This window comes from Macrosteles quadrilineatus, unplaced genomic scaffold (assembly GCF_028750875.1).
Source record: "Macrosteles quadrilineatus isolate MER2022 unplaced genomic scaffold, UCM_ALF_1.0 Scaffold_1__1_contigs__length_201487025, whole genome shotgun sequence".
In the NCBI taxonomy this organism is placed as follows: Eukaryota; Metazoa; Arthropoda; class Insecta; order Hemiptera; family Cicadellidae; genus Macrosteles; species Macrosteles quadrilineatus.
The window spans coordinates 183,243,731-183,262,271 of NW_026542594.1; the positions used below are offsets into that span (position 1 = coordinate 183,243,731).

Here is an 18,541-nt window from a genome sequence, read left to right on the forward strand (position 1 = left end):
TTTGCACAGTAAATGCAACCTATTTCTAAGGAGCGCGGCTGTAGTCGCTCCATAGAAATGGGTTGCATTTACGCATAGAAGCAGTCAATTTTTGCAGCCGCGCGACTACAGTCGTATAAGTCGCACCAACCGGAACCTTAAAGAATATTGTTTGGGACACTTTGAGGGCTTGGCGCAGTTAAGAAACTCTTAGCGCAATTAATGCACGAGCAGCCACACACCTATTCACCACATACTTGAATGAAAGGACTGATGTGAAACTTACCCGAAAAATAACAGTTTTGCAATACGCCGTCTCCTAAGGGCACGCGCCTCAAATAAAGAGCTGTATGCATCAACATTTACATTTTTTTCATTTGTAATTATTTGTTTACTTTTATATACTGACAAATATTTTCTTATTGGATGTTTACATGACAATAAAGTTAGTAGTTTTGATCATGCCACACAGTTGAATTCAAATTAATACACAAGAGATTTTTATTGAAATAAGCAATGAATATGATTAAGACCTGTATAATCAACGGTAAGTATGCAACTCTTTCTTACAGTAGATTAAGATCCCTAAGTATATCCTTTAGGTATTCTTGCCCCGTTGCAAACCACAAGCAAAACAACGCCTTTAACTTTGATGCTGCATCAAATACACATGCTAGTACTTCGGCAGCTACTTGCAGGCGCATATAATATTATACCGTTTCCCAAAACTACCCAAAACTTAAACATGAAACTTTTGACGTAAACAATACTTTCTCCATATGGGGGGGGGGGGGGGGGCAGTAAAAACACCTCTTAGTCCCACTAAGAACAAAATTAACAATAGTAATCAATTAGAACAAAATGGCGGAACATCAAATAATGGTGCGATTTCGTTGTTGTAATTTTATTTGCAAAACATTTTAAACTATTGTTCGATTATTTTTACAAATGGACACAATTGAATTGATTTAAATTGGCTATAGAGATAGAATAGTGCAAATTATAAATGCAATTAATTTGATTCATACCCCTAATATTGAAATATTTTAGTAGAAATCCAGCCAAGGTCAATGGGAATTCGCTTAGTCTTCAGTTTTACTGCGGCGGGGGTATTTACTAAATTATAGCATAATTGACTTTTGGGTTGCGAAATATACAAGCCATCTTTATGGACCAGCTGCGAATTATCCGTATTAGATCATAGCTTAATGAGTCACCCACAGTGAGCTACTTTTAACATTCTGTTTCATAATTTTTTTACAACTTTGTTCACTCATGTGACATAAAATCATGCTAATTTATAGCAACTGATAAGTTTTGACTGCTTGGAGAGTTTGCGGATACGATTAATATTTGACATCAACCCATTTGTAGGTGGCTCAGGCAAACGTCCATTTTCATTCTACAACTTAGCAAGGGAATAAAATCTCTTCATACAGTACTAATATTTTGATTTTTCGATTTTTTAATACCCTCGTTGCAAACGGGAGTGCATTTCCATTTGCTTGATTTGCTTTTCACTAATATGTTTATGTAACAAATCGTATTTATTACCTATTTGAATTAATCATTATCGTTGTCAATTGAGATGGGGCACCACCTAGGTGGGCTAAACCCATGTAAATTAATATGAGCGAAGGAGTGTAGGAAGGAATGAGATGATCTGTGTAGCTTTGTTACTGTTAGATAAGCTGTTTCATTAGCCAGTATCATTCATTTCAAGCACAATATATGATCAGAAAAAACTTAGCCCAGTTTCGAACCATCAAAAAGCTTCTGAAATTTCTCTGGATCGATTCGGAAACCTTTTGTTTGTTACTCGAGCACTAAAATCACTCAGCTATCAGTTTTTACAATTGAAGAGTGCTTAGGTTTGCTGCTACGGGGAAGGGAAAAATGTTTTTGATCAAATGATGATGTAGGATAAAAGTAAAAAATGTGCTAAATTTGATCAAAATAATTCCATAAACAAGTGAACTACAACGATTTTTTGTATTCATTAGAATAAGAAGGACATTTCAAATGTAGGCTACAGTTTTTCAGGATTTTCTACTTCATCTTTTACAACAACGCTTCAATATACACAATTGTTGTTTTTCAAGGTCTACACGGCGGTTGTAATGTAATCAAAATTGGACATTTGTATGTTCCATGAGTAACATGTGGGGAGCAAGCTGGTCTAGTGGTTAGAGCGCGGGACTTCGGTTCCAGAGGTCCCAGGTTCAAATCCCGCCAGATCACCAATGGATTTTATCTATATGATAGTGCCGCAACCCCTAGGTATAGCCTGAAGTAATGTGAAAAACTATTCCGGGCTCGTGCCTAGCCATGCCTAGCGTCCTAGGACAAAAAAAGAGTAACATGTTGAAAAAACCTAAAAGAAAGAGGGTAGTCATATGCATCTAGCAAGATACTGAAAACAACACCATGATGAAATTTGTATTCAGTTTTAGGCAGTTTTAGTAAGGTGGAGAAGTGAATCTCTTTTGAATTAATTAAATTAATTTGAATTAGTAAACCTGAGATTCTAACCATGAATCATAATCTAGAATTAACAGATAGTTTTGTCAGCAATTTTGTTGAGCTGGTAAAACGCTAAAATACAAAAATATACTTAAACTGTTGCGAATCCAGAAGGAGGAAAACGGCAGAGTGCGGTTACAGCATGAAAAGTTCAAAGGTTCATTCGCATTCTTCAAGTGATGTGTGGCTAAACTAGTTGCGAGGAACAAAAATCCCACGGCTCTGGTTAATTTCCTCATCGCGGAAAAAGACGCAATAGTATATTTCATACCTAGGGCTGAAAATTAGGTTTTGCCGCAAAACCCTTTCAACCCGTGGTACAAACGCTATTTTCACCACACTATACAATAAATGCATGTATACGTTGTATGTATATGTATGCATACTGCTTGTGTATGTTAAGTAAATAAGCGAACAGCTGACCTGCTTGGCCCTCCAAATGACCTATGACAGCTGGCATTTCGGTTTTGGACAGCAATACGTAGCTTTCAACATCCAATCAACGTTTGTTTGTAAAAAGGCTAAAACATCGTACTATGGTGAAATAATATTTCTGTTAGCCCCGAAATGGGAATTTCGTGATGAGTATTGAAAGATACTTTTTATCACGATAAAAGAAACTACTTCATCAAACTTTTGAAAAACTATCTGATATTTCGCAATCTATTCATTATTCTAATCTAAACACAATACGGTTGTACAATTAATTTCTGTGTAAAATGCAGCTGATTGAACATCAATAAACTGCCAAAACAATTAAATAAATCAAAGCAAATAAATGTTGATGTCAGGTAAAGTATTGTTAAGCGAAAGTAATGTTAATTGCAGGAAAAGTCAGCTGATCACAATTTGTTTTTGGTGTGGAGGTTGACGATTTTTTTTCGAAGATCTCAGCTGTGGAAATGGGCTATTTTCGAATACAGAGTGATGAAAAAGATTTTTCGTTATTTCATCACGTTGTAAGACTTTATAAGCTCCAAAACATTGGAAAATTACTGGCATAGGGAATCCCTCATTAATTATAAAAGTTAAATAACTTCCTTGTATTGTACCGTCTCACCCCCCCCCCCCCCCCTCTTTTAATGCCCTCCAGTTCCACGGTTCCATGCATGGCCTCTGTGGCCCATTTGGACGGTTAACGCAAGGTAAAAGCCAACCTAAAAAAATATAAGAAATAATACTCGTCCTAAAACCGCCATTTTTAAGTTTTTAACACCTAAAAAAATCATAAACATTTCAAAGTTTAGATTTTAACTAGTGTGGGTGGGTAAAACCTCTGACAAAAATTTCACCAAAATCTAAGAGTTTAATGCATATGGAAAAATAAGTTGTTTTAGCATTGAATGGCTCACGTTAAAATAATTTATAAATAAAAACTTTTTTATATAAAACGTTTTTAATTGCACTAAAAATTATTAAATAATTTATTCTCACCACATATAGATTGTAGACAATTTGTGATTGTAAATATGTCGTAGCTATGGAAATACTTGTAAGATATAAAACAAAAAACGTGGGGCGCATGCAATAGATAATAATAAAGAGGGAGTAGCGCTGTCGATAGGAAACAAACATATGCACACAGACCATTTAGTTTGTATGATTTACATATATTTCCTGGGAAAAAAATGTCCCAAATCTCAGATTTAGGATAATGGCGCTTGGTTTTTTATGCATAACACAGTCCACGTGTCCACGTGTACATATCCAAAATATTTTTACCTGTATTCAGATTTTTTCTATTTACTTCAATAAGTTTGTTTATATGTACATTTTAGGTTATTGTGAGTATAAAATTAATTAAAATATTGAAAAAACATGTTATTTAAATAAAATGTATTGCATTGTCATATTTGTGAGCTATGTTTCAAGTTTCAAGCCAGCTCGGGGAGTTAACTTAAAATTGCTAAATTTGTACCGACCAGAAAAGACAGCGAGCTTATAAAAACTTGTTAAAATACTATTATTTTTACTGCATTAGTCAACTTATAAAACCTAATATTGATAACGTACAAATAGCAGAATTTTTAAGAGAATACTATTTTAGAGCATACAATTTTACTGGTGGAGTATCGTGGCGCAATTAGACATATGGTAAAATGTGACGCAGATAGAGATATGGCAAAAGAGCCTCGCAGATAGAGAATTATCGAGAAAATTGAGAAACATAGATAGCCGTGTGTATAGTCAATGGTTTTAGTAACTGGTAGACCTCACTCACGGACAAGTCGCTCCTGACTAAAACTGGCTTAAAATGCTTAGGCCTATCTTACTTATTTTTTGCGTGAGTTTATATTTTTTATATTTATTCTAACTAAACAATAATCCACTATGTGTAGTCCAAAGTTTTAATTTATCGCAATTTTATTGTGTAATTATAATTGTATTTTTGTTTGAGTAGCATAATCTTTTAACAGCATTAGTCATACAACTATAAAATCATTTTTTAAATGATGGTTTGGTTTTTACGAATCAAACATTGTTTGATCAAACAATACTAATAAATTGTTAGAATAGTCAGACTTTATTGCTATTCCTAGGTTATATATATTTTCTTATTATGTCGTTCGTATTTAATTACTTCAATGATTACACTAACACAAAAACTCTGCATCAAGTTATGTAAAGATTATATGTTGATGAAAAATTGTCAAATGTGTTATAACTATTTGAATTATATGGCACCTTATAAGGTGGGACGATTATTATTTCAGCTTTATTTTTAAACCCCGAAGAGGAAAATATTGTTATATGTTTTGTAATTTTGTAAACTGTTTATAAACAACAAAGTATAACAGTTTTAAAATGTGATTAAAGTTATAATATTAATATTCTTTTACAGTCGTTCGTGGTTTGTGATGCTTTTGGTAAGTAGTATTAAAAACATTTTATTTCAAACATTTAATGGCCGATGGATCTTAAGGGGTAGCGGCTTCCAACCTTTTTGGTCTGGCTCCCCTCCCCCCTCAGTTCATCATGTTTTTTTCGCGACCCACCAAATGATATAATACAATAAGGGCTTTCTCTATAACATCCTTCTTCCAGCCAAGTTATATGTAATAGAGCTTATGCCTAGCGGTGAGGCGAATGGTGACTTATTTCCTTTAGGGCTTCGCCCCTCTATCGTTTGATTTTTTGGAGTTTGCTATTAATGATTCAGTGATGCCGACCCAATTTCTTCATAAATGCTTAAGAGGGAAATTTATCTAAACAATGAACATTTTATGAAAATCTTTTTATAATTTGTTTGTTTCTTATTTACTCTAGTACACTTTTAAAACAATTTTAGGTAAAAATAGAAAATTCAAATATTGTTTTCGTATATGGCAGTAGATAGAATAGGGCAAAGATAAGTCACTTGAGCGTTTTTTCCATAACAATAACATTGGGGTAATTTTTTAACCACTTAAAAAAATCCTGACCCTGGCCTATACATTCCTATACAAATGTTCCATACAATTGTTCAACTCTATAAAAATTTCAAATCCCCATCCATTCCCATGTATATTTTCAAAATCACCGACTTGACTATGCGAGATTTGCACGAGAACTCGGGCGCGCTCCCAACCCATAGGCACTGCCGCGGGCGCGCTCCCGACCCATAGGCACTGCCGCGGGCGCACTCCCGGCCCATAGGCACTGCCGCGGGCTCACTCCCGACCCATAGGCACTGCCGCGGGCGCGCTCCCGACCCATAGGCACTGCCGCGGGCGTGCTCCCGACCCATAGGCACTGCCGCGGGCGCGCTCCCGACCTATAGGCACTGCCGCGGGCGTGCTCCCGACCCATAGGCACTGCCGCGGGCGCGCTCCCGACCCATAGGCACTGCCGCGGGCGCGCTCCCGACCCATAGGCACTGCCGCGGGCGTGCTCCCGACCCATAGGCACTGCCGCGGGCGCGCTCCCTACCCATAGGCACTGCCGCGGGCGCGCTCCCGACCCATAGGCACTGCCGCGGGCATACTTCTCGATCCCCTCGTTCCCAGTGGTGACGCTGATAAGAATACGTTTGGAACAATTGTCTATACTTTTCCCACTGAAAGTTTAAAAATCCTTATGTTTAGGCCTACATAGAGTAACTTTTTAATGCAGCTCCCACTAGGCGGAAATCCATGAGTTCTCACTACTTGGGAACCCAAGCCATTTGCATACAACAAATCACCCTTTCTCCCAATTACCTTCTCTACCATCTTGGTCTTTAACAACTCCTCTGTATAGAACCCGTCTCTAATTATATTGCAATTTTCATCTTTCAAAATATAAGTCACAGGTTTTGTTTTCTTAACTTCTGCTATTGTAAATAGCTCCCCTGTTCAATTCGGGGTATGTCCTTTAATAAATATATGTTTATACTTGGAAATCCTTACGCTATCACCCACCTTATATCTTGACATTTTTACTTTCAATTAGTCAACCCCATGCACATATTTACCATTCTTAACACTCACATGGTTAGGCTTCATTCCTATAGACCTATGCACCTTATTATTATATTTTCTAATTAACTTTGAAAGTAAATCCAGCCATTTATAACTCCCCTGGGCACTAAATTCTCCATATAACCAATTCTTTAAAGTTCTCTGGAACCTCTTCACAATTGCAGCCTTAGTTGTAGAAAATGTGTGATGGTGATTAATATTTAATTTTTTCATTACTTTGTTAAAATGTTCTTTAAAAAACTATTTTCCATTGTCACATTTAATGTTTTTCACCACCTTTTGGTAGAATGGTCTTAATGGCTTCTGTAACCACCAACCCTGTCTTATTCTTCAGAGGAGCAGCATAGGCCACTTTAGAAAATGTATCTATTAAAAGTTAATTTATATTTATTGCCAGAATTATCTCAATCATAGTTTTGCATATCAATTAAATCTATTTGTACGGTTTCCTTTATACCCAATACTTTAAAAGACCTTCGAACGAAATTCTTTCTTGCAGGCTTATGAAGTTCGTATGCAATTTTATACATTTTTATAACATCAGTAAATATCATATTTAAATTGTACGGAAGTCCTTCGTTACTATCACAGCCGTATTTCAGTTAATACATTCAATCTAAAATTGAGGTGTCAATAGATTTGTAATGGAATTGCCTTAAAAAAGTTATTCTTCTAAAATGTTTGTAAAACAACGGGTTTTGAGTAATTTAACAAAATTTTAAATGACCGCCATTTTGTTTCATCAATTTTCAAAATTTTCATAATTATTTGGTTTGTGCAAAGTTTCAATTTCGTATGTTTAACCATTCTTTAGAACAAATTAATAAGTGAAAAAAAAAACAAAATGGCGGCTGTGTGAGTAACTAAGGACTTCCGGACAATTAAAGATATTTAAATATGTTTCTTACTCTCTAACAATGCCCTAAAAGTTTGGTACCGTAGAATGGGGTGAATAGAAACACTTTTTGACTTTTAAGCTTCTGTAAAACCTATATTTTTAATTTTTAAATTTTCAACACTAGCTCATATTTTCGGTCTTGAACTCCTCTACTCAAACCAGCTATCAATTCTTTTTTCTTTTTAATCATTAAGCAGAAAAAAAATAAAATATGGCTGTTTCTATTCACCCCGCACTTTGGGGTGAATAGAAACACTGTGTTAAATTGATGATTGTTGCTTTTCCTCACTTACCAGGGGCAATAGAAACATGAAATTTATGCTTGTAAGCTTAGGTTGTTGTATATAAAAATATTTAAAGTTAATTAACACATTTATTTATAAGTACGAAGTATAAAAACGTCGTTTTCATAAACCCTTATCCAAACAAATCGGAGAACATAAATGACAATGGGTGAAATCAGAGTAACAAAATCTTACATAGAAACCAACTAAATGAAGAGTAAAATCAGACAAATCTTCCTCAAAATACAACACTCCCTTAAATCTACAAGTTGTACACGGCTTGGGAGTTGGAAGCCGATCGTACTACGTCATCGACTTTGAAGAGGGCCTCTTAATCTGTCTCTCAGAACTTGTTGGTTTGCACAACTTTCTTGATGAATCTTCTTATTTATCCTTCCTCGTCAAATTCAATAACTTTTGCAACATGTAAACGATAGCAAGTTTTGTTTTTCCCCATTACTTTGACAATTACATGATCATGAAGGGACAACTTTGAAGACTCACTGATGTCTTGAGCTAGGTATGCTGGTTCTTCTTCATCAAATTGTTCGTCTTTGTCACTTTCTTCCAGTGTGACTGATGTAGAATCATCTTCATCTCTTTTTTTTCTTTTTTGGGGGGTTTTATGGGCACCACTGGTTCAAAAAAAAGTGTTTCTATTCACCCTAGTTTTGCAAAATCATGACATAACCTAAATTAAAAATAAAGTAAAAAAATATAGTTTATTCTAAGGCTAATCTATTAACACACTTGGTTTTAAGATGCCTAAGACAATATAAAAAATGGTTATTAACATAAATACATGTAATAGGTTCATACTTAGAGAGAAAGTTTTGAAAAGAATGTTTTTCGCCAAAATTTTCAAATGATGTTTCGCATCATCCGACATCCGAAGCAGTGATACCAATATGCTAAACTAATTTTTCCCAGGTAGATAGGATATGGTTATAATGGGGGGAAATAATTCGCTTATATAAAGTCAATGTATAACAAAGTTATAAAAATGTGAATCATTCATTGAAGTTTTGTTTCTATTCACCCTGTTGTTTCTAGTCACCCCATTTTACGGTAGGAGTTCTGGGACACCCTGTATAGTGGACAATAACTTAACCTGCTCTATTGCAATGTCACGGCGTTGGTGTGTGGCAACGTCGCACCGGCCTATTGCCATGTAATAACAGTTATAACAGACGCTCCATTGTGAATAGTGCAACAGCTGTTCCGGTAGGCCGGGTCTGCGGCGTTGCCACTTTTGTCTCGCCGCAGCCTTGTTTTAGAGGAGGCTATGCCAACCACTTAAAAAATATATTAAATTATCTTGTCTGTTTTTCTTCTTTTTTTCAGTAAAATCGATTATAAATGATGCAGAAATGGAGAAGAGAATCAAAAAGTTAAAAAGCGAACTAAGCCCACTTTCAACGACATCTTTAGAAGATCACGGTGAATTGACCTGCATCTCGGAGACATGGAGTAAATGGAGCTCCGGAGGTTGGCAACCACAAAACTACCAAGCCTTCCTGGCAAAGCTCACTAACAAAAGGGATGGGCAGCAATTTTTGCTGGACTGGTATTATGTTGACGACTGTTCAGACGATACTAAAGCAACTCGGAGTATACAACAAGTGAAAGAAGTTGGAGGAGATAAAGTTGAAGTCAAATACAAGGTAACATCCAAGGATGCCATTGTGGACCAATCGCAGGTCTACATGTTCAATGTCAATCAGAACGCTTACGACCGCGTGTGAACTGGATGTTTAAGGTAGCAGTAAACTATTTGTTGAATGAAATGCTTTTTTGTATCACTCTGTATTCCATCCCTGACCCTGAAAATGGCTGATTATGGTGGAGATATATGAAAAGACGGATTATCCTGTAGTCAGGGCCTAGGCTGTTGGGCGTCAATTGACTTTCATCTTTGATAAAACGAATAGGGACGATCAACTGTAGACATTTCTAACCGAAACATTAAAATGCCAGCAATTTAATGTTTCCCAGCTGATTAGAAAGTAGGCCAAGCAAATTTACATTCACATTGGATTTTCACTGAAATATCTCCTACAACATGTCCTCATTTAAATAACATCAGGTTTAATGAGTACTTAGGTTTGCTGCTACAGGGAAGTTAATAAAGTGTGTTTTTAGTAAAGTATTATAACCTTAGTATAAAATAAATACATTTTCCAAGCTTATTAATGTAAATAAACAAGCAAACTACAACAGTTTACATTATTCCCCATTAAAATAACATGGGAATTTTAAATATAAGTTTTTTGAATTTTCTCCGTAACCAAAAATGGTGCAAAAACACTTCGATATATTAAATATATAAGTGCTACAAAATGGTTTGGAAATTAAATGTAAAACATTTATATTAATAATACGCTACATGAAACTTTGTGAACAATAAGGCTTTTTTGTTTAAAGATTTAACCCCACATATTATATACCAAAATGTTCGTTTAGGTGTGTAGATGTGAAAACTGGCCCTAAAGTTCCCATGTTATCCTTATGAAGAACATATTTGTTTACATTATGATCAGCTGGATAATTTAATTGCTGTTAATATTTTATTTGCAATTTAAGGACGTGTGCTACAAACATTTACTGACTTGGATGAAATGAAATATTTACTATTTGTATTTGGGTGTGCGTAAATATTACAATGAAAAAAGCGAGGAAGCCTGGACTATGGACATGGTAAGACCTGGACCCGGGACCGATTTCCTTTTTTGTTTTGAGGTCCCTAAAGGCTAAAAACACCCCCAGCTCCAAATTCATATATACAGAGTGGAAAAAAAAGTCTCGGGACTGTGAAATATTAAAAAAAAAGTAATAAAGACAGAGCTTCAGAACTAGGTACTCAGTTACTGGACTTTAAGATCATTTTAACACATTATTCAAAGATGCACTACCTCTTCAGGGGGACGACCCACTAGGAGTAACAAGAAAATCTTAATGTTAGAGGTTGATATGAACATCAAATTAAAGGTATTTGCTAGTAAAATACATGTCCGCAAAATCGAACTCAAACGCACAACCGAGTCAAAAATGAAAGCGATAATAAGATGCGTTGAATTTTCATTGCTTCTATACGCCACCTCCTCAGGGGTAGAAAAGTTGGAAGAAAATAATAAACAGGTCGATATGCACATAAAATTAAAGGTCTTTATTAGTAGAATATAATGCCCAAAAAGATAAGCTCAAAAGAACAACTAAGTAAAAATGGCAGCCGTTCAAAGATTCAAAATGGCAGATTCAAGAAATCTTTGAATGGCTGCCATTTTTGACTCGGTTGTCCGTTTGAGTTTAAATTTGTGGCATTGTATTCTACTAGTGAAGAACTTAAATTTGATGTGCATATCAACCAAAGCTTACTTTTAAAATTTTCTGTAGTGACTCACTGAATAGCGTGTTAAACTGAGTTTAATTCCCAGTAACATTTTACCAAGTTTTGAAGCTCTATCTTCATTACTTTTTCGAGATATTTAACCGTCCCGGGACTTTTTTCCACTCTGTATATCTATATATTAATAGGCAAGCATGTTGGGTAAAAATTTGTTCTTCCCATTTTTTTACCTTAAAAACATAAAATTTAGCAATTTCTTTCCATACCATTTGGTAGAGATGATGCGTTATTATGCGCCAAATGGTTACCGAGAAAATTCCTAAAAAATTTTAATTAAAAAATCCTATACTATTCTTATGGAGAATAAGTAAACTGTTGTAGTTTGCTTGGTTATTAACAATATTTTGATCAACTTTTGAAAATGCATTTATTTCATACTAAACTATAAACATTTTCCAAAAAAAGTTTACGCTCCCTGTTGCAGCAAATCTAAGTAGGCTACTCGTTAAACTAATGCTATTTAAATAGAGAATAAATGTGAATTTTTTTAAAGAGACATTTTAGTGTAGATCCCTTGTAGTTTTGAGGTTCCTTGAGGCCAAAAACACCATCCGTTCAAATTTATAAAAAAGCGCCCGTTAGCCGTGTCCGTTAGCACATTAACTCGAGCAAAAGTGATCCGATTTTGATGAAATTTTGTATTAACCTGTAAACCTACCTAGAATAATCGGACTATGGGAACGGGGGTTTATGGGGGGTTTTATGGTGTGAAAATAGATTTTTCCCATTTTTGACCATATAAACACAAAATTTCATAATTTCTCTCCAAACCATTTTGTAGAGCTTAAAAAAGGAAATAATTTTGTATATTGTAGCGTTGTTGTTTACGCAACGGTTTTGGAGATAATTATCAAAATTTAAAATATATAATTCTGTTATTTTTATGGAGAATATATAAACTGTCGTAGTTTGCTTGTTTATGAATATATTTTGACCCAATTTGGAAATTGTGTTTATTTCATACAAAGCTATCAACATTGCAATAAAACACACCTCTATCATCCATGTAGCAGCAAACCTAAGTAAGTACTCACTAAAATTAATGTTATTTAGATACGAAATAAATCTGACAGTCTTAGGGAATATTTTAGTAAAAATCCAGCCAGGTAAGTGGAAATTCGCTTAGTCTACAGGTTTGCTGAGGCGGGGGTATGTATTAATATTATGGTTGTAACTTTAAAATAAGGTGAATGTTCATAAACACTCATCTCAAGTAATAATTCACTCTGTGCTTACTATACCATTGTGTTTAGGAAAAAGTTCATGGTAAAAGTAAATTTACACTTAGCCCCAAACTTAATATGAATAACAATGTGCTCAATGAATACTTAAGTTTGTCCATTAAGGAGATACAATAGTATAAAAAAAAAAAAACGGTAAAGCAAACTGACATATACTTTCTCCCATTAGCTTGTCAATAACCCCTAAGCAATGGGAGTACCTATAGTATTTTATAGGGAAAATCACCAAAACTGCAATAACTTTTGAACTATAATTTTGTACAACCTTTTACCATTTTGTTTAGAGTTAGAAGGGCCATAAAACTGTTAACAGAATCGTTCGCTCCGTTTTCTTTTTCAATTTGATTATTCCATTGTTTTGTGGGCTTTAATGGCGAAGTCGTCATTGGAAATCTAAATAAAAACGCCTGGAGATACCGTACTCACACACATGTACCAGATTTCATTAAAATCTAACCACGTGTGTGGTCTGTACACGTACACACACACACACACACACACACGTCAAGTTTTACCTTGTCTCACCCTGTATTACATATTACCTTCAGTATTACACGCCCGGTTGTTGGAAATTGCTTCTGATTTGCACAACCAAACTAAATTGCTTTTCCTAATAGTTTGGCATAGTGTACAGCTTCTCATTGTTCCTCCACATTGGGGTTTTAATATAATAGGGTGTCCTGGGTCGCTGGAAGACTGTCCCCCGGACAACTACCCTCCCCCCCCCTCCAAGCAGGTTCCTACGTCATGATGACGTCAGAGATCGGGAGGGGGGGCAGTTTTTCAGTCACGGATACTCAAGTTTCGTTGTCAGACTGTTCCAAACTAACCTAACCTGACCAACCAAACTTGCTGTAACATTTCAAAATTCTGTTGGATATTCCCCACCGTGTGCTCCCGCTATCTCCGCGTTCCACCACTTCCGAACCCAAATCTGTCCCGCCACCTCCGAATTCTTGAGTGACCCTTATAATCCCGTCATTGCCTGCGTTGGTAGCTGTCATTGCATCCACGGCTGCGAAGCCCCGCGGATGGAGTTTTTGATGAAAATTAAATTACATAGCATCACATTTTGCTAGGGGGTAGTATCCCAGTCGCGGACACGGCTACCATATTGGTTAGTTAGTTAGTTGGCACATTTCGTGACGTCACGTTTCATATGGGGGGTGGTTTTCCGGGAGGTAGTATTCCGCATCCCCAGTTTCCTCAACGTTTATAATAAAGACTACCAGAGTACCCGTCCTTCGTACGGGGTTGGCATATAAGTATAAAATGCTTATTGCAATTATACTCAAGCTTTGCGTTTGCAATGGAAGAGGACACAGTTTCATAACATTTGCTTCTTTAAATTCACGGTATATTTATAGTATTACACATCTACCATAGCCATAATGTTTTACCACTTCACCTAAAGAAAAGAGAAAAAAAAGTTATTAAAAATGTTTAGAATATCACACATTCATGAAGTAAAAAGCATTAAGATAACTGTAAACAATCCTACTTTGACAGTTCTCAATGTGTATCACAGTTTTTTGTTACTGCTTAGTTCAAACATAGACAAAAAGAATCTGTTTTCATAAATGCAAAAAATAATAGTGCCGCACCCTATTGGTAAATCTTATAACTTTAATGCTTTTGTATATGATAGAACCCAACATTTTTAGTTGAAACAGCTGACTAAATTATTTAATTCTCTTTAATATGAATACTCATAAGGTTAACATGGGGAACTAAAGAGCCACTGGGGCGGAGCCCGAAAGGTTTTAGACGTTAATCGGGAATGTGAGCTATCATCATGCCAAATTTCAGCCAAATCCGTCCAGTGGTTAATGCGTGATTTGAACTTCAAACAAACAAACAAACAAATAAACAAACAAACACACAAACTTTCACATTTATAATATTAGTAAAATAATCAAACAATCCGACGTAAAATTGCTTTTGGTTTGTATTGAAAAGCGATGAAAATAATTAAATATTATTTCATTTTATTTTATATAGTGGAGCACGTTGGTCTAGTGGTAAGAATCACTAAAAGATTTTATCTATGATAATGCCGCAACCCCTAGGTCTAGCCTGAAGTAATGTGAAAAACAACCCCGGACACGCGTGCCTAGCGTCCTAGGGCAAAAATATTTTATTTAACATATTATACAATGAATATCTGAGTCGACTTGCCATGTAAATAAAGAAAATCAATTGCGAAACGCTTTAGTTCAAATCACACCAATCACCTATGTTGTTTACAGTCAATGTCTTTCTAAATTCATAAAACATAAAAAAACCTCTCTCTTATTAAGAAATGCATTGATTCCTCTTTTGTGATGCAAAATGATTCAGTGTCTATCTTATAATATAAAACACTAATCTAGAAACGTACAAACATTATTTATTAACCAAGGAGAGTTGTTAATGCATTGATGTTATACCTATGAAGGAAACGCAAAGATGTACGTTCAATATTTGCATCTTACTGACATGGAAAAAACACTGATTAATGGTTATGCATTCAATGAACTTTGATTAAAAATGGGTTAAACATAAAAACCAAGTTATTTTCTCAAGAACATTATCTATACAGACTAACAACATTATAAAATTTGATAATAACGCCTTAATGCTTATTTATTTATTTATTGTATATATAAAAGACAAAGCCCTCACTGACTCACTGACTGACTCACTCACTCACTCATCACTAATTCTCCCACTTCCCATTTACCTAAGAGGCTGAAATTCGGTACACCGTTTCTTTGGGCATTAAATAGGAAAACCAAGTAGTTTTTATTCTGATCGGGCTTTCGGGCTCCGCCCCAGTGGCTCTGGAGTTTCCCATGTTAACCTTATGAGTAATCATAATTAAATGGAATTAAAGAATCTTAACAGCTGTTTCAATTAAACAAGTTGGTTCTGTTCTATGATGTTCAATAGCATTTAAGTTACAAGGATTACCAACAGGGTGCAGCACTATTATTTTTTTTAATTTATGACACAGCTAATTTGCAACCAAAAGGTGAGTGAGCGTAGCGAACGAACTTCAACCTGGAGGCGAGTTAGCGTAGCGAACAAGCTAACCTGAAGGCAAGTGAGCGCAGCGAACGAGCTCCAACCTAAAGGTGAGTGAGCGTAGCGAACGAACTTCAATCAGGACGTCATTGAGCCATGCGAACGAGCTCATCTTGAAAATAAAGAAGTTAAACGGGGCAAAGCCCGCGGGTACAGCTAGTTATTATTATAATTATAAAATTTGATACTAACGCCTTAATGCTTATTTATTTAATTGTTAGTTTTATTGTTGTTATTGACGAAAGTTGTTCTGAAAAACAGTTGCATTGACAAACTATTGATAAATAAAGACATTGTTATTTAATTATTTTATCCAAAAGATGAGTAAGGGATGAGTGTAGAATGAAGGGAGATTCATTGTAGAGCTTTACTGACTAATAACAGCTGTTTCATTAGCCAGGCCCATTTAGTAGGCCAATAATTAAAAGGACAGCTGGGTCCAGTTTAAACCATTTTACTATGGACAAAAAGAATTAAATATAGACTGTCAGCCGTGCTGCGGTTACCATGGTTACCATAGGTTCTGGCGCACACCGCTTGGAGCGCCGTGTAGCTACGAAGCGCGTACGCCCAAGGCCACACTAAAAAAACAGGCCGTAATGCTCGCCAAGCATGACGTCACGATAGAAGACGGCTATGACGTATAAGTACTTATTTATTTATTTTCCAATGAAAGATTAAAACAAGTAGCTGATCACAAACGGCAAAATTACGTCATTGCCGTCTTCTATCGTGACGTCATGCTGGACGAGCATTACGGCCTGTTTTTTTTAGTGTGGCCTTGGTACGCCGTAACTACATGGCGCTCCAAGTGGTGTGCGCCAGAACCTATGGTAACCGCAGCACAGCTGATGGTCTATATGTAATTCTTTTTGTCTATGATTTTATACAATTTTCTCAGATAAAACCGGCAACCTTTTGGTTACTAGACGAGCACTATGAACGGCACAGCTACAAAAATATTAGGGGTAGCTTTTACATTTAAGAACGTACAGTATTTCATATTTGGGGTCTCTATTAGGCCGCGGCGTTGGTGTGTGGCAACTTCATGCATATTGCCATGGTAACAACAGAAATAACAAAAGTGTAAACATAAACATTGCCTATACCATAGGCAAAAAGAAATAAATATATACTGTCAGCCGTGCTGCAGTTACCATGGTTACCATAGGTTCTGGCGCACACCGCTTGGAGCGCCGTGTAGTTACGTAGAGCGTACGCCGTAACTACACGGCGCTCCCAGTGATGTGCGTCAGAACCTATGGTAACCGCAGCACAGCGGTATTTAATTCTTTTTGTCTATGCCTATACCAAAGCCCCACTCCGAAAAAAGGGCCATTCTGCAGCGCGGGCAGCGCAACACTACGTCACAGTGGTGGACAGTTGTACTAAAATCATACCGTTAAAATCTGACAAACAGCCAGCTTATTTACCTTTAACATATGCGATATGCCGTGAATCTATCAACATCAACAGTGAATTTCAACATCCATGCATTTCAAACTACAATTATTGTTATTATAACTCATTCATCAAATAAATACTTAAGCAGAGGAGTAATTTGAAAATAATATTTGTAATCTATATTTTGTCAAAAAATCAATATGTTGCTCATTTCAACAAAAAGCAACAATTATTGTACTACTCAGAATAAGGTATTCAAACCAATTTAGCTTAATTGTTTAGCGTAATCCCGAGATCATAATCGGACGAACCAAAAATCTTTTAAATTTTGTGTTTGTAAAAAATAATATATTATTCTTTTTTGTCGCATTAGTTAAGATAATTCAGGAGTCGTACAAATGCTGTGTTTTAAGACATTGTTTTCAGTGAAAACCATTCTCAAGATCTAACAGTTCCAAGGTCTTTTAAAATTAAAATCAAACCGTTATGAAATGCTAAACAAAATAAAACAGTTACAACTATGTACATAATGGAAACCAAAGAAAAATACTTAAATACTTAGACGCAGTAAGCTAAACACAAGTGTCATTATACATTCGTAAGCATAAAGACATCATTAGCTCGGCTTTGAGTCCCAGTGAAAAATAGGGTCAAGTAGTTGTAAAAACAAGGTTGCCACTAAGGTTACCTCCCGCTATCTCCGCGTCCCCATATCTCCGTGTACCGCTATCTCCGAATTTCAGAGTGACCCCTATAATCCTCGGTTACTTCCTGCTTTTAGACTTTCCAAACCTAACCTAACCTAACTTAACTTAACTTAACTTAACTTAACCTAACCTAACCTAACCTAACCTGACCTAACCTAACCTAACCCACGGGTTAAATTTTCATCAAATCTTCCATCCACGGGGCTTCGCAGCCGTGGATGCAATGACAGCTAACAACACAGTCAGTGACTGGATTATAAGGGTCACTCAAGAATTCGGAGATAGCGGGACAGATTTGGGTTCGGAGATATCGGAACGTGGAGATAGTGGGAGCACACGGCCACTAAAGAGGACTTCCACAGACGAACAGCAATACCGAAAACATTTCTTAATAATCCCACAAATATGCTATAGTACTGTTTGAGTAAACATTTTCAATTTCCAGTTTTGAGTGGGAATGTCAATTTTTAATCCACCTGAACCCAAAAATTGGTTTTCGAAGTGGTGAGTGTGTGTATATTTGTATGAACAGAATTTTGATGAAATTCGGCATGTGGGAACTAATAGTCCATGGTATCTTCAGTTCGTTTTCTT

The 18,541-nt window shown here is 35.9% G+C and overlaps 2 protein-coding genes across 6 annotated transcripts in view; one reads left to right on the top strand and one right to left on the bottom strand.

Annotated features, from left to right (window-relative positions):
* Positions 1-18,541, bottom strand: part of LOC128991379 (inositol-trisphosphate 3-kinase homolog) — a 194,008-nt gene that overhangs the window by 119,222 nt on the left and 56,245 nt on the right. The window lies entirely within an intron of this gene.
* Positions 4,650-9,895, top strand: LOC128991426 (uncharacterized). Its single transcript, XM_054414291.1, has 3 exons — positions 4,650-4,786; positions 5,345-5,369; positions 9,468-9,895. Exons 1-3 carry the CDS (start codon positions 4,757-4,759, stop codon positions 9,866-9,868), a joined length of 456 nt encoding a protein of 151 aa, XP_054270266.1. The 5' UTR covers positions 4,650-4,756; the 3' UTR covers positions 9,869-9,895.